Source organism: Cucurbita pepo, chromosome 1 (assembly GCF_057944985.1).
Source record: "Cucurbita pepo subsp. pepo isolate OVF chromosome 1, ASM5794498v1, whole genome shotgun sequence".
NCBI classification, from domain to species: Eukaryota; Viridiplantae; Streptophyta; class Magnoliopsida; order Cucurbitales; family Cucurbitaceae; genus Cucurbita; species Cucurbita pepo.
Window position 1 is genome coordinate 19299417 of NC_141798.1, and position 13056 is coordinate 19312472.

A 13056-nucleotide genomic window follows, 5' to 3' on the forward strand; every position below is an offset into this window, starting at 1 on the left:
TAATCAAATTCATTTTTTCAATACTTACTGATTTTTTTTTTTCTTAACCGAGCGAGATTTGAATGTCTAATTTTTTAATTGAAAGTTAGCTTTAATGATCTAATGGTGTCGAATGGAGAGTCTTCACACATAAATAAAATTACTCAAGAGATAATAGATTGATTAATTTTTTGTATTGGATGATGAAAGTCAATTTAGGGAATGATCATGAGTTTATAATCAAAGAATAGTGACCCAAAAGCAAAGTAGCAAAGCCATAGAACTTATGCTCAAAGTAGATTCCCCAAAGCAAAGCAATGAGAGCTTATGCTCAAAGTGAATAATATCATACCATTGTAGAGAGTCGTGTTCGTCTGATACTACTTGTCACAATTGCACTATTGATGGCAGCGAACTTGCAATTGTGCGGCACTCACTTTCCAACGACAAGTGAGCTAAGCCAATTCGTTCTTACATGCTTGAGTCTCTGGCCTCAATTTAGTGGGTGTAAATCTTCATAGGAAGAAATTTATCGAATCAGTGATGACTAGGAAATGACAATGGCGGACATTAATATTTGAGGTGGCAAGAAGATTAATAAAGTCTATAATGAATGAAAGAAAAATTTATATTTATTGCTGCAATGGTATTCCATTTCATATTTCCATTTCCATATTGGATATCCATTGTGAAATTGCATCCACATCATATTTCAATAAAGAAAGAGGGTGGGGAATATGAGGTGACTAGGATTTAGAACACAGCCAGCCAGCCAGCCACTGCAATTTCTTATCCATTTTCATTCTTAAAAAAGTGTTGCAAACTTGGGATCAAGTGGACTGGATAGGCCATTAATGGGATTAATAAATGAAAAGTTTAATTCAATCTCTAATAAAACTCTTGCAAAAAGAAAGAATCAATTGGGCTTCATGGAACCATGCCTTGGAAGTTCCAATAATATCAATTGTTTCTCCTTTGGAGGGCTGTGTTCCAATAATTCAAGCACTGGAGTTGCTTGCTGCTGTTGGGGCATCCGGTTTTGGAAGCTGCTGCTGGTTTGTGGTGGCTGAGTTTTGGTGTGAAGTTGGTAATTCATCATTCCCCACTTTTAATGGAAGCTGATCTTTGCTCTTGCCCCACAGAACCAAGTAAAGGCCTGTAATTATCACACCTGCTCCAATAACCCTGCAAATGAAATTTCTAATTGCTTTTCTTTGTAGAAACCCATTTCATTTGCCTACCTACTCAAATCTACCCAATAAATTCTTGGTTGGATAAAGGCATACCGTTCAAAATAACACTTACGAATCTTCACGTAAGTTTAATAAAATAAACCTTAATTACCATCCGAATTAGTGGGTGAGATGTTAGGAATCACGAATCTCCACAATGGTATGATATTGTCCATTTTGAGCTTAAGATCTTATGACTTTGTTTTGAGCTTTCTCAGAAAGCCTTGTACCAATGGAGATGACTTTGTTTTGAGCTTTCTCAGAAAGCCTTGTACCAATGGAGATGTATTCCTTATTTATAAATCCATGATCATTTATTAAATTAGCCAATATGGGACTCTCTCCTGACAATCCTTCACACGGGACCCAATACAGTGTCCTTTTTATATTTGTTATTGCAGAAGAAACATGGGATTAGGATATCAGATATTAAAAAGTGAGGAGAAAATGTTATTCCGGAGGTAGATTACCTTCCTAAGCGCAGTCTCTCGGCAAATATGAATGAACTTATCACAGCAACTACGACCATGCTGAGAGGATTGAATGCAGTTACAAACACAGGTCCTTTTAGCTTCACCACCACTCCTTGGATATAATAAGCAATTCCAGAAGATATTATTCCCTGCAACATTGACATGGGCTTCAGTTTTAGTTTTAAATGAGAAAATTTAGTTGAGAAATGAAAACTTACACCATAGAGGGCAGCTAAGAGTATGGAATCTGCATGTAAGGCCCATGCAGCTGGATTGTTCCATTCAAATGCTAAAGCTAAAATAGTACTTTCCACAGCTCCAGCCAAGCATATGAAAGTTGTTAGTGTAAGCTCAGCTGGGTATGATCTTATTGTATGCGCCTGTAAGAACCAATGGAACGAGAATTTTAGTCTCTCAATTATGACAAATTATTGCTATAACAATTGGCAAAAGGGAGTTGTACCAGAAGAATGGTGAAGGCTGAGGAACAGATACTTGAAATGGTAATAACAATGGCAGCCTTAACAGGTTCTTGCTTGTTTGCAAGGGTGGAGTAAGAGTGAGGGATGTGGTTCTCTTTTGTCCAAGGCAAATTCAACATGGGTCCTTTTAAAAGAGTCATCATCATTGCTCCTCCTACTGTCACTAAAGTGCCTAAAATCTTCGCCTGGCTTCGTAATCTTCTAATATTCACCTTCTCCATTCTTGAAAACAGAACATAATGATCACAAATTAGACAAAAAAAATGGATGTATGTGCGTGTATTAAGTTTTTGTGTACAGATAAGTACCTGCAAATCCAAGCCATTAGAAACGCAAAGGCAGGAAGAATATTACACATGGCAGTTGCAAAAGTTGCAGTGGTGTATTTAGTACCAGAGTAAATCAAGCTCTGAGCTATTACAGGCCTGTGAGAGAGAAATGGAGCTTAAGTTTCAGTATTATAATAGTTATGCAGGATAGTCACATTGCGGTCGAATTCTTACTCGAGCAATCCCAGTAGAAGGATCTTGCCGAAGATCCTAAGAGTCATCTTTGGTCTTATTTTCCTGCCATTGAATGGGGTCATAATGATTAAAGGCTAAACAAAATATAGCATAAAGAGAGAGAGAGAGAGAGAGGAAAATAATACCTGTCCAAGACAAAGGCAAAAGGAGCAACAACAATGGCACCAATAGAGTAACGATAAACAATGGTAACAAGTTGGTTCATTCCTTGGTTTAGAGCAGCCTTGGAGATAATAGACATTCCTGCAGAAGCGAATCTTAGTGCAATTGCTCCCAAATATGGCTTTACCTTCTCAAACATTTGACCTTCTTGCCCCATCTCTCCCTCTCTCTCCCTCTCTCCCTCTCTCTAAGTGTGTGATAATAGGAAAGATTCACAACAAAAGCAGAAGTTTCAGCATGCCTTTTATAATGGATTTATGTCATCATCAAACATTAAATGTCTTGGAATAGCCTCTTTGTTTTAAGTTTATATTTCTTTGGAGAATTACTTCGTAAATCACATCATCAATATCCTTCTAGATAAAGCATTTATCCTGAGTTGAGATTATCAGTTAAATAAACAAGGGAATCAAAATGAAATTTGCCAACAGTAGTGTTGAAAAAGGTTCATCATAATCGTATTATATTAAAATCACCTTTTAATCAACATTGTGATGTTGAGAGTGGTAAACACTGTAGGAGATAGATATGTTCTTGAGAATCACATCTAGTTCAAGTATTTGAATATGGTGGGTAATGGTAAAAGTATAAGAATTTGACAAAGAGGTGAAGCTCGATATATTTTAAACTACTGAGTTGTCTTCAACTGTCCACAAAGAATAATTACGACAAAAAATTGCATGCATAATTAAAAATAAAAATAAAAACGAGCTATTTTCTTTATTAAAATAGAGGGGAAATAAAAAGAAAATGAAATATGCTAATTCAAAATGTAAAAAGAAAAAAAATGTCCATATATAATCTAGATATTCAAAATGATTTCTTAAAAATGTTCGTGCATATTAAATTTATTTTCAATCAAGATTGTGATGAAGGGGCATAATTATTAAACTTTTCAAATAAAAATTACAAATAGGAACAATAGGAATATATAATTTTGAGAATAATTTCGTGTTTCGGTATTTCTTAATAGCTAGTAATAAAGTGGATGGAAAATAACTGGCTATTCGATGCTTATTGAGAATAAATGTGACATAAAGTTGAAAAAACTTTTTAAAAAATTAATATAAAAAACCATAAGTACTAGTACAAAATATCACATAAAAAATTTAAACATAAGATTTCTGATTCCGTAGATCGAAGATAACATCTAAATAGCCTAACTTTACCTACGGTAATTTTGATTTAAAATGAAAGAAAGAAACCAAAGTACAAATGAAATATGTCCAACTTATCCTTCTATATTTCAAGGATAATCCTATAATATTTAACATAGGGATAATTTAATATTTTATATAATAAATAGCCACCATAATTGAAGTGATCAACTTCAAAGTATTTTGAGTTCACTTTTAAATTAACAAATATTATGATTAAGATAAACCCACCTAAAATTTGATAAACCTCAATTTTTAAAATAAACTCGCTCGTACCTTGTTAGCTTTTTCTCATATTCTGCAAAAATGAAACTTCTTTCTGCACTTTTAAAATATGCCACACTGCCACTATCTCCTGCAATTCTACTTTAAAATAAAATTGTTAAAAAATTCATTTATTATATCATCATTTCCTGCAATTTCTCATTTTTTAAGATAAAAATGGGCAAATAGTTTGGTGGAAAACTATAGTATTTTAAAGAAACCATACTAATCCATTTCCTCACGGTCTAATCAAAGTTTATTTTTTAAATTCAGACAGTTTGTTTATTTTTTCTCAAATATATTTAAATTCTTAACAAAATTTTCACGAACAAAAATTAAATTGAAAAAAAATAAAAATAAAGAAAAATCAAAACTTTGGTTGAGTTTTGAAAACACATAAGGAAACAAAAACAAAATAACGAAATTTATAAGTAAAAATAGTAAAGTCAAAAATATTTCTAATGGCTTAAAATTATTGTTCAAACTCTTACCAAGATTTTAACCGTTTGGTACAATTGAGTCCTATGTACAACTTTTTAGCACTAAAACAAACAAGCAAACCAAAAATCTCTAAATCTTCAGATTTGAACAGTTTCGAGGAAAAGAAAAACAAAAAATAATCATTTAAAACAATCAAAATGATCCCAATGAAATCTTCAAACTCTAGAAATCAGAAGGGGCAGAAAAAGGTCTAAAATCACATGCACGTTCAAACCCTTTATAAATATTATCAACTAAACTATTATAAATTCAGTCAATTTGAGTTTTGAAAAGAGTTACTCTCAAAACTTTGGATAATTTCAATTAAATCTCTAGCCATTGAATTATGCTTCTATTAAATCATTTTTATAATATTATTAATGAAATACTGAAATGACATGTTCATATTGTCTTAGTTGAACGAACATGTCAGACCATTATTCCATTAAACATATCAATGATAATGATTCAATAAAATAATAATTCAAAATTGGGTGACATGATAAAACTTTTTTAAGTTTAAAAATAAACAAACAAGATGCTCCAATATTATAGACTATAAATATGGATACTCTACAATATAAGATCCCAAAACCCCCCAACAAAGAACAGTAGCAGGGCATTAGGTGAAGTGAAATATCATCTTCTGCAGTGAAGCAAGCAATTTTCCTTTTGGCTTAGTGTGAGAACATAAATATTACATACATGAAGATTCTTTATACTCACAGTGCAAGTTGATCCCAAATTAGCCTTTGAGTGGAGAAAGTGCCGCTGTGGAATCAGAAATTTCTGGCGAAGTCAAAAATCAATATAATAAGAGAACAGATACAGTTCATTTCCATTTATCACCTAATTAAAGAGAGGAGAAAATGAAAATATGAGCATTGAAAATTAAAAATGCAATCCCTCTCAGCTTCCACAAGGGGACGTGTGATTCCTCAGGCATTCTGTGGAAATTCCAATTCTGATGAAAGCGTAGAAGGCCTTTATAATTGCAATCCATCTCAGACTCTCTAAATGGACCTGTAGATAACAAAACATCATTATCAAATCATCCCATTACAATCAACAGGTAGGTATTTTGTGTGGATGAAAACGACAGATAGCCCTGATAAAGTGCATGAAAAACAACATTAAGTAATGGAAGTGGGTCTGCATCTGCAAAATAAATTCAAAAAAAGAAGTCTTACCTCAGCACTGCTTTCAAGAATATGAGAGATTAAAGAAGTTGTTCGTATCCAAACAGCAGATGCAAATCAGAATATGAGAATATAATTTTTGTTTGTCAAGAAATCCGAACAGCAGATACAAATTATAACTTTTGGTGAGAACGGCCAAGAGTGAGAATTATTTTCTAACAAATTTACGTTGATCATTAATTTTATTGCATTGAGCAGAATGCACCGAGACTGCATACAGCCTCCCATAACAAGTTACTCAACAGAAACATATGCAGAAAAAATGCATAGAAACTACAGGTTTTAGGACAATATAATGTTTACATTTAATCGTTGGATTTGTTGTGAATTGCTTACAAAAGGAATTCGGAGGGACTTCAATGGGGAGACGTGATAGGGTCACACTGAAGAACTACTAATGTAAGTCTCAGTTTCCAACTAAGATGTATATTGGAGTCACCATTTGTCTGTGTTTTCAACAAGGAAGTAACTTTTTTCCCTTAGAAGTTACCAACGATTAGAAGCCAATGAGTAAGACTTGAAAGTAAATAAGCATCAAATATGTAGCATGCCTTCCCAGAGCAAAGTATCAAACGCCTGTTACCTTCTTGACGATCAGAGTGCAGATTTTGGTCCTTGATAAGGCGCTTAATCTAGTCCCCTACTTGTCAAAACCTGAGTGGTTTCTTACATCATCAAACTAAGATAGATTGTATCTACAATCTTTATGATGAAGAAGGTTTCTGGGGAGACATCACAATGAGAGGTTTTCAAAGTTCCCTGTGAATCTGGAGATAGAGCGTAAAATTGAATAAAGATTCTGCTGAACAAGTCAATTCAAGAAAATTTGAATTTTTTTAATAACTTATTAATTAACTCACTTGACGGCCTCAGAACATCGAAGTAATTAACTGAAGTTGAAGCATTCACAACTTGCCAATTGCATTCTTGGATTTGCTTCCTAAGAGTAGGATCCATCTCAGGTGTAAGCAAAGGGTTGTCATCACTCTTCTGGCACAATGTTCAATGAAATCTATATCAGCCAAATATCCAAATTAAACCAACTCAACTCTTAAAATGCAGGTTCCTAATTAAGAATACACCAATGAGGTAATAAAAGATAAGCTAATTTTTCAGAACTCCAAAACGAAAAATCTCAGGGCACTATTTTAACCACGAAGAACATAAAATTTCAGTGACTCAGGAAGCCAATTGCCAACTGAAAAAGAGAGAGGGGAAGCACAACAGACTTTTATATAATTAGAAAGGGTAAAACAATTAAAAATATTGGAAGGTCACAAGCACCAAGTTAACCTTTCATACATAAAAGAAGGTGATTCTCACAACAATCGCAATAGTAAAGTAGAAAGAAAAAATATGGATAGAGATTGTGCTGATCTGGAAGTAAAGAGGAAAGGAAATTCTTTAACGAAATACCTGAAGAAAAACGCTCCAATCTTGCCATCACCACAAGTCCTGTTTGTCGCAGCCACTTTGATTCTCCTCTAATTAAGAACTGATCAAATATACCTGAGCCCCATAAGCATAATCACCAAATTGAGCTTCCTACATTACCATTGCGTTGGGGTTATCCATTAAATAACCAACTCAAATCCAAGAACGCCAAACTTGAAAGAGAGCTGCAGACAGGATTGGAATGTGAGAAAGGACAGCAAACTAGCGCTAGGAAATTTACAGAATGCATAAACCAAGAATACAACGAGAAGGATATCCCCCGGTAGGAAATACTCTTTAGTGCTATCATAGTAATGTAAAATTCTATATTGCAATAAACAAAATCACAAGGCAAGAATTTCTTGGTATTCATTCCATCACAACAAGCAATGAACATATTTCAGCCACAAGTCAAGCTCAAAAATGGAGCATCAGGCAGGAGCATTGTCATCGATGATAAATGGAAACGCAAAAGAAATGGCTTGTGAAATATGTAAATATCTTTTCCATTACCTGTTGATAACATGATAAAGAGGACAGTACTGTGTGTCTATGGCTGAAGAACTGTGTGTCTATGGCTGAAGGTGCCTCTTTCAACATTCTGTCTACTTAGTCTGGCATGGTTACCTTTCACTAACTATATACATGCTCAAGACGGATCAAAACGGATCTGAGGGTCTGAGTGGGACGGCTCTCAGACAGAAATCCGGACATTTTCCACACCCCCAAAAAAAATCCCGATCAAGATCAGCTTCCGAGAATCCATTATGTGCAAGGTCCAACTCATCAGGAATTTTCCTTTCTTCCAATCCCAAGGGATCCAACTTGGATTTCATGTGACCATTAACCTGATATACTCTCACAATCAACAATAAACGCATACTCTCTTGAGAAACTATCCCATGACTCATCAACACTAGTAGTATCAGCATCCCAAGCTCTTTGAACTTCCTCCAAGTAGACACTGTTAGTTATATCTAAGAAGCTATCAGTAAGCCTAGAAAGCGGAACAAGACGTGGACCTGGAGAGCCTTGAGCTCTTGATTTGAAAAGTGTGTTATCGGAGTATCGATTTTGAGATGTACTGATCCTTGATCTCCCAACATATGATCCTCCCTGCAATATGCTTCAATTAATGGCAAGTTTTGCTACAGCAGAGTTTGCTCTAAACCTCCTCAAAGTTTGCGTACTAGTTTATCAGAAAAATGAGTCAAATCTGAACTTCTTGGAGATAATACCCAAAGATACCCATCATTCCTCTCTCACTAATGAGAAAGCAAAAGCTTAGGATTAGAGAATCAAATAAAACAGCAAGAAGAAGAACACGCAACTAAATATAAAAGAATGACATTCTAGAAATTTGTGTTCGAAAAAACTCATAAACAATAACAAATTAAGACGCTGAAAAGAGGGGGGGAAATGACAAATAAGATTTACAAAAAATAACATGAACGACAAAGTAGTGAACTAAAACAGAACGATCTTCCTCCCACTGCAGAAAAATTGAGCACTACAATCATTTATAGAAATAATAAAAGTTAAACAAAACAGAATTAGAAAGGAGTATAAACTATAAACTATAATCTGTAGACTCCTAAAAGAACTCTCGCATCAAGATATAATGAAACGATGTTCAGAAGAAACTATTCTGCAGGATGTAAAACAGTCCTGTCAAAGTAACGTCGTAAAAACTAGCTAATTAGAAACTTAGTCTATTAGCTCTATAAAACCAGAAACAGAACGAACACAAAAGAACAAACTATTACTGCAACCGTCTGGAAAAAGTTGAGTTCATCAGATTGCAATGCATTCAAAACACGAACAAACAAAAAGGACCGGATCGAAGACGAACATGTAACACGCTGAGAATAACAAGTTAACAAACAAACAAACAAACAAACATTCGACAAAAACAAGGTTCTCGTAATGGAATTCCACAATAATATAGCATCAGGAAGAGTGAAAAACCTCAGAACAAGTTAACAGAAATCAAGAAACGTTGAAATGCATAGATAAACTCCGAATCGCGAACGAGAAATTCGCCAACCACCAGAAAAAAGAAACGTGCAACTGTAAGAATCTGTGACGAAAAAAGAAGAGAAGTGGAAGAAGGATTACCAGAGAGCGATGAGCAAATGACATTTTCCTTTTTGTGCAGTGATATCCTGTTAAAACTTTAATGGAGTTTTAACAAATCCCAATGTCAGGATTCAGGAACGCGCGAAAGTTAATATACGCATCCTTGTTAACTTTCAGAAGCATAATAAAATTTAAATGCAAACTCAATAATAAATTAAGGCGATTGTAGTTCAACTTCTATGATTTTACTCATGATCCATATTTAAATAAAAAAAAAAACATTATTTAATTTCAATATGGGAAGGATTAAGTCATATTCTAATATTATAGTGACATATTAGAAGTTTTGAATTCTTAGTACTCCCCTATTTTTTATAATATTTAACGTCATTTATTTAAAATAATGAATAAAAGTATAAACATAAATAAATAAATTTAAATTTCAATATAAAATTTACTCTTTGATATAAAATTTTATAAACTTCCATGGTCGAATAAATTTTTGTTAACAAATCAACAAAATTCGTCTTATATTAATACTTTTTAATAGCTAAAATATCCCCTCCGTTATCGTTCTTGCAACATTGATACAAACATATTTTATAAATCTAATTTTTCTTAAGCTCAAACATAGATGAAAAGTGAGGATTTAAAAGCTTCAACTTTCGACCAAAAAAAAATATGATGTTTAAACTATATTTAGGTCGGCCACATATACTTTTGCATAGTTGTATGACTCAATCACCTAAGTATAAGGTGTATTTGGCGTGCATATTGTTAATATAATGTCATTTCAAGTAAACTTGATTCAATCGTTATTAAGCATGATCATAGATGACGATGGCTCAATCCTTTGTTTCTTGAACATCAGCAACGACAATAACATTTCATGAACGCTTTTTCAAACTTCCAAACTCGTGGAATGGAAGCAATTAAACAGTTGCCATTGTAGACGATCCGGAGGACTCTATATTCCAGTTCTACAAATGATGAAAATCGTTTACCTTCTTTTGTTTCTAACTTAACTAAACTAACTTTCTTGTTGCTGAAACATTGGGTTTCTTAATTAAGAAATGATCACATCCAAATCGCAAACAGAGATGGAAGACATACTTAACACCTTCACTGCAATCTCATGCTTTGTATCAAAGGCAAATTATGGAACCTAATGATCAGCAAATGGCAAATTCTTTTAATTTAACGTGTAAATAGAAGAATTTAATCCTCAACTTCAAATTCAAACCAAACGACCAACACATGGCTTCTGGTTTTTATATAGGAATTGGCCTATACATATCTTGAAAGGAATCCAACAATCAGGGACTAAAAAAAACTCAGCCTACCGCTACTAGATATTGTTCGCTGTTGCCCATTACATATCTCCGTCAGCTTCACGGTTTTAAAACGCGTTTACTAGAGAGGTTTCCACACTAATGCTTGGCCCTTACACTTCATTTTCACCTAGAATCTCTCACCGGAATACCCAAACATTTATCAAGCATTCTAACAGACCTGACCACCACAAGGTGACTATAAGACTAGTTTCTAGGAGCCTACAAATTTTCCCTTCTAGTGTGTATTTCTGAAAAAATGGGTCTCAAGTGTTGAACAAAACTATTTATGAAACCACCAAGATGTGTAGATACTGAAACCAAGCGTAAACAAGTTGTACAACATACAAATTCATGGGTTGAAGAAGATCATTGCGGTCCAGGAAAACTGGAATCAATTCCGGAGCTAGACAACTACTACAACAATTTCAGTTTAAGGGGCAAACCAAAAACAACCCAGAAGATAAAAGAAAAGGCTCATTAAACAATATCAAGGTCTTCAAAAAGAATGCAGATGGTATCCTGTATCCTCCCAACCAAAACGGCGCAAATAAAACAAAACAGGACTCACTACTGCTTCCCACTAAAGTTCAAAAAGTGCTGAAAATACCAAAAAAAAAAAAAGAAAAATCGATCTCACAATATTGCTTAGTAGAAGAAACCAAGCACTTTACCACCAACGTTCTTTCTTCGCGCCTCTTCATGGTCCATGATTCCCGCAGACGTTGTCAACACAATGAAGCCAAACTGTAAACAGTCGAATATAATTGTCATAAAAGTTTGGATTAGGCAAAAACTAATAAATCGTAAGCATAATACTAATTAAATAAGCAGTCTCAGAGTAAGTAGAATACCTGTCTCGAGGGAAGCAACCGTGCAGTCCAACCTTCAATCTCCTTGACACCAATATCAAAACGAGGACTGATGACACCACATTTGTTGAGTCTCCCATTCAGTTCAACAACAATTTTCCCTGACCTATGATCGTCAACGTACTCAAACTCACCAATGTATCCTAAAACAACAAAATTTTGAACAAAATAAAGTCATGCAGGTTTAAGGTGCAAATAAAAAGGACCGGTGTGAACTTCTTGACATTTACCATGCTTTTGCATGACATTAAGAAACTTGATGATAACTTTAGAAGATGGCCTTATCATGACCTGGCGCTTCCCACGTTTCTCAGCATTATACATGCTTTTAAGAGCATCATTCAGAACACTCACGCGAACCATTGTTACTGCAAATATTAAAATCCCCAAAGTGAAATGCAAGAAAGACTATAAAATCACATTATCGTCCATGACAAACTATCAGGTGCCTCTCTAAGATCCGAAAAACATATATAACAACTAACAACACACATACGAAAAACAAACTATCAGCCGCCTATATTTCTAATGAGTATCATTAAACATACCAAAAAAAATGATATAAAATAAAACAGCAAGCATCCAAGCAACCCTTACATCAGTAAAGAAAGGAGAAAGGCGCGTTGACTAGTGTCTATAACCCGAAAACAAAAACAAAAAATACAGAACAGTCATAAACTCGCAGAATTCGAACTTTAAAAGTGAAACAGCAAAAATTTCCCACTCTCTAGCGTATAAATCATGAAAAACAGAACACTTCCTGATTCAGTACCCTGTCGATTAACATGAAAAAATATATATACTAGCAGATCAATCTTGGCGCATATAAAGCTACATTGATATGAATAAAGACTCTAAATACTTACGGCAATTGCAGAGGCGACTTCGAGAAGTCCGACGAGTAGGGGCGGGAACTAGGGCTTCTTTCCAGGGTTCAAGCGGAGAGAAGAGAGAAAGCAGGAAACCCTAACGTATTTATAGTAAGTTTAATTAAATAGATTTGGTTTTCGGCTCCTTTCCGAACCGGGTCTCGTCAATTAGGCCCGAGCGTCGAACGTGTATATCTTCAAATTATGGGCCCAGGCCCAGGCCCATATCTCGTCCCGAATTTATTTGAATATAATTTTCGGTATTTTATTTTTAAATTTTGGAAAAATATAAATTGGAGGCAAATAAAAAAAAAATTCCCCAAAAAAGTATATGATTTATTACCATAAATGATGCATAAATTATAAGGTATTTTCCAAAATTATTTATTTTTTTCCAAAGGAAAATCGGATAGTTTTCACTCACTAGCAACACGTAGTGGGACCCAAACAATACCGACCGCTACTATTATGTGGAGCCAAATAATTGGTGGAATGTTCGGTTTTTTAGCCGTCTGGGTG

The 13056-nt window shown here is 34.3% G+C and overlaps 2 protein-coding genes across 7 annotated transcripts; both read right to left on the reverse strand.

The window, feature by feature from the left end:
• Nucleotides 1-591: 591 nt before the first annotated feature.
• Nucleotides 592-6959, reverse strand: LOC111796263 (WAT1-related protein At2g39510). Of its 6 annotated transcripts, none has more exons than XM_087128764.1 (11): nt 6813-6959; nt 6536-6719; nt 5480-5776; nt 4286-4375; nt 2816-2933; nt 2670-2732; nt 2475-2591; nt 2148-2388; nt 1903-2064; nt 1682-1833; nt 592-1164 (listed from the first exon to the last, which is right to left on the reverse strand). In XM_087128764.1, exons 5-11 carry the CDS (start codon nt 2929-2931, stop codon nt 978-980), a joined length of 1038 nt encoding a protein of 345 aa, XP_086984890.1. In that variant the 5' UTR covers nt 2932-2933; nt 4286-4375; nt 5480-5776; nt 6536-6719; nt 6813-6959; the 3' UTR covers nt 592-977. The 6 variants fall into 6 exon arrangements, with proteins under 6 accessions (XP_086984890.1, XP_086984894.1, XP_086984891.1 ...); XM_087128768.1 differs by having other exon boundaries at nt 4286-4364; nt 6813-6942; XM_087128765.1 differs by having other exon boundaries at nt 4286-4372; nt 6813-6942.
• A 4301-nt stretch (nt 6960-11260) lies between these two features.
• On the reverse strand, nt 11261-12693 carry LOC111796349 (40S ribosomal protein S15a). Its single transcript, XM_023679035.2, has 4 exons — nt 12535-12693; nt 11899-12036; nt 11651-11811; nt 11261-11543 (listed from the first exon to the last, which is right to left on the reverse strand). The coding sequence occupies exons 2-4, from the start codon at nt 12029-12031 to the stop codon at nt 11445-11447; spliced, it is 393 nt and encodes a 130-aa protein (XP_023534803.1). The 5' UTR covers nt 12032-12036; nt 12535-12693; the 3' UTR covers nt 11261-11444.
• Nucleotides 12694-13056: the final 363 nt, after the last annotated feature.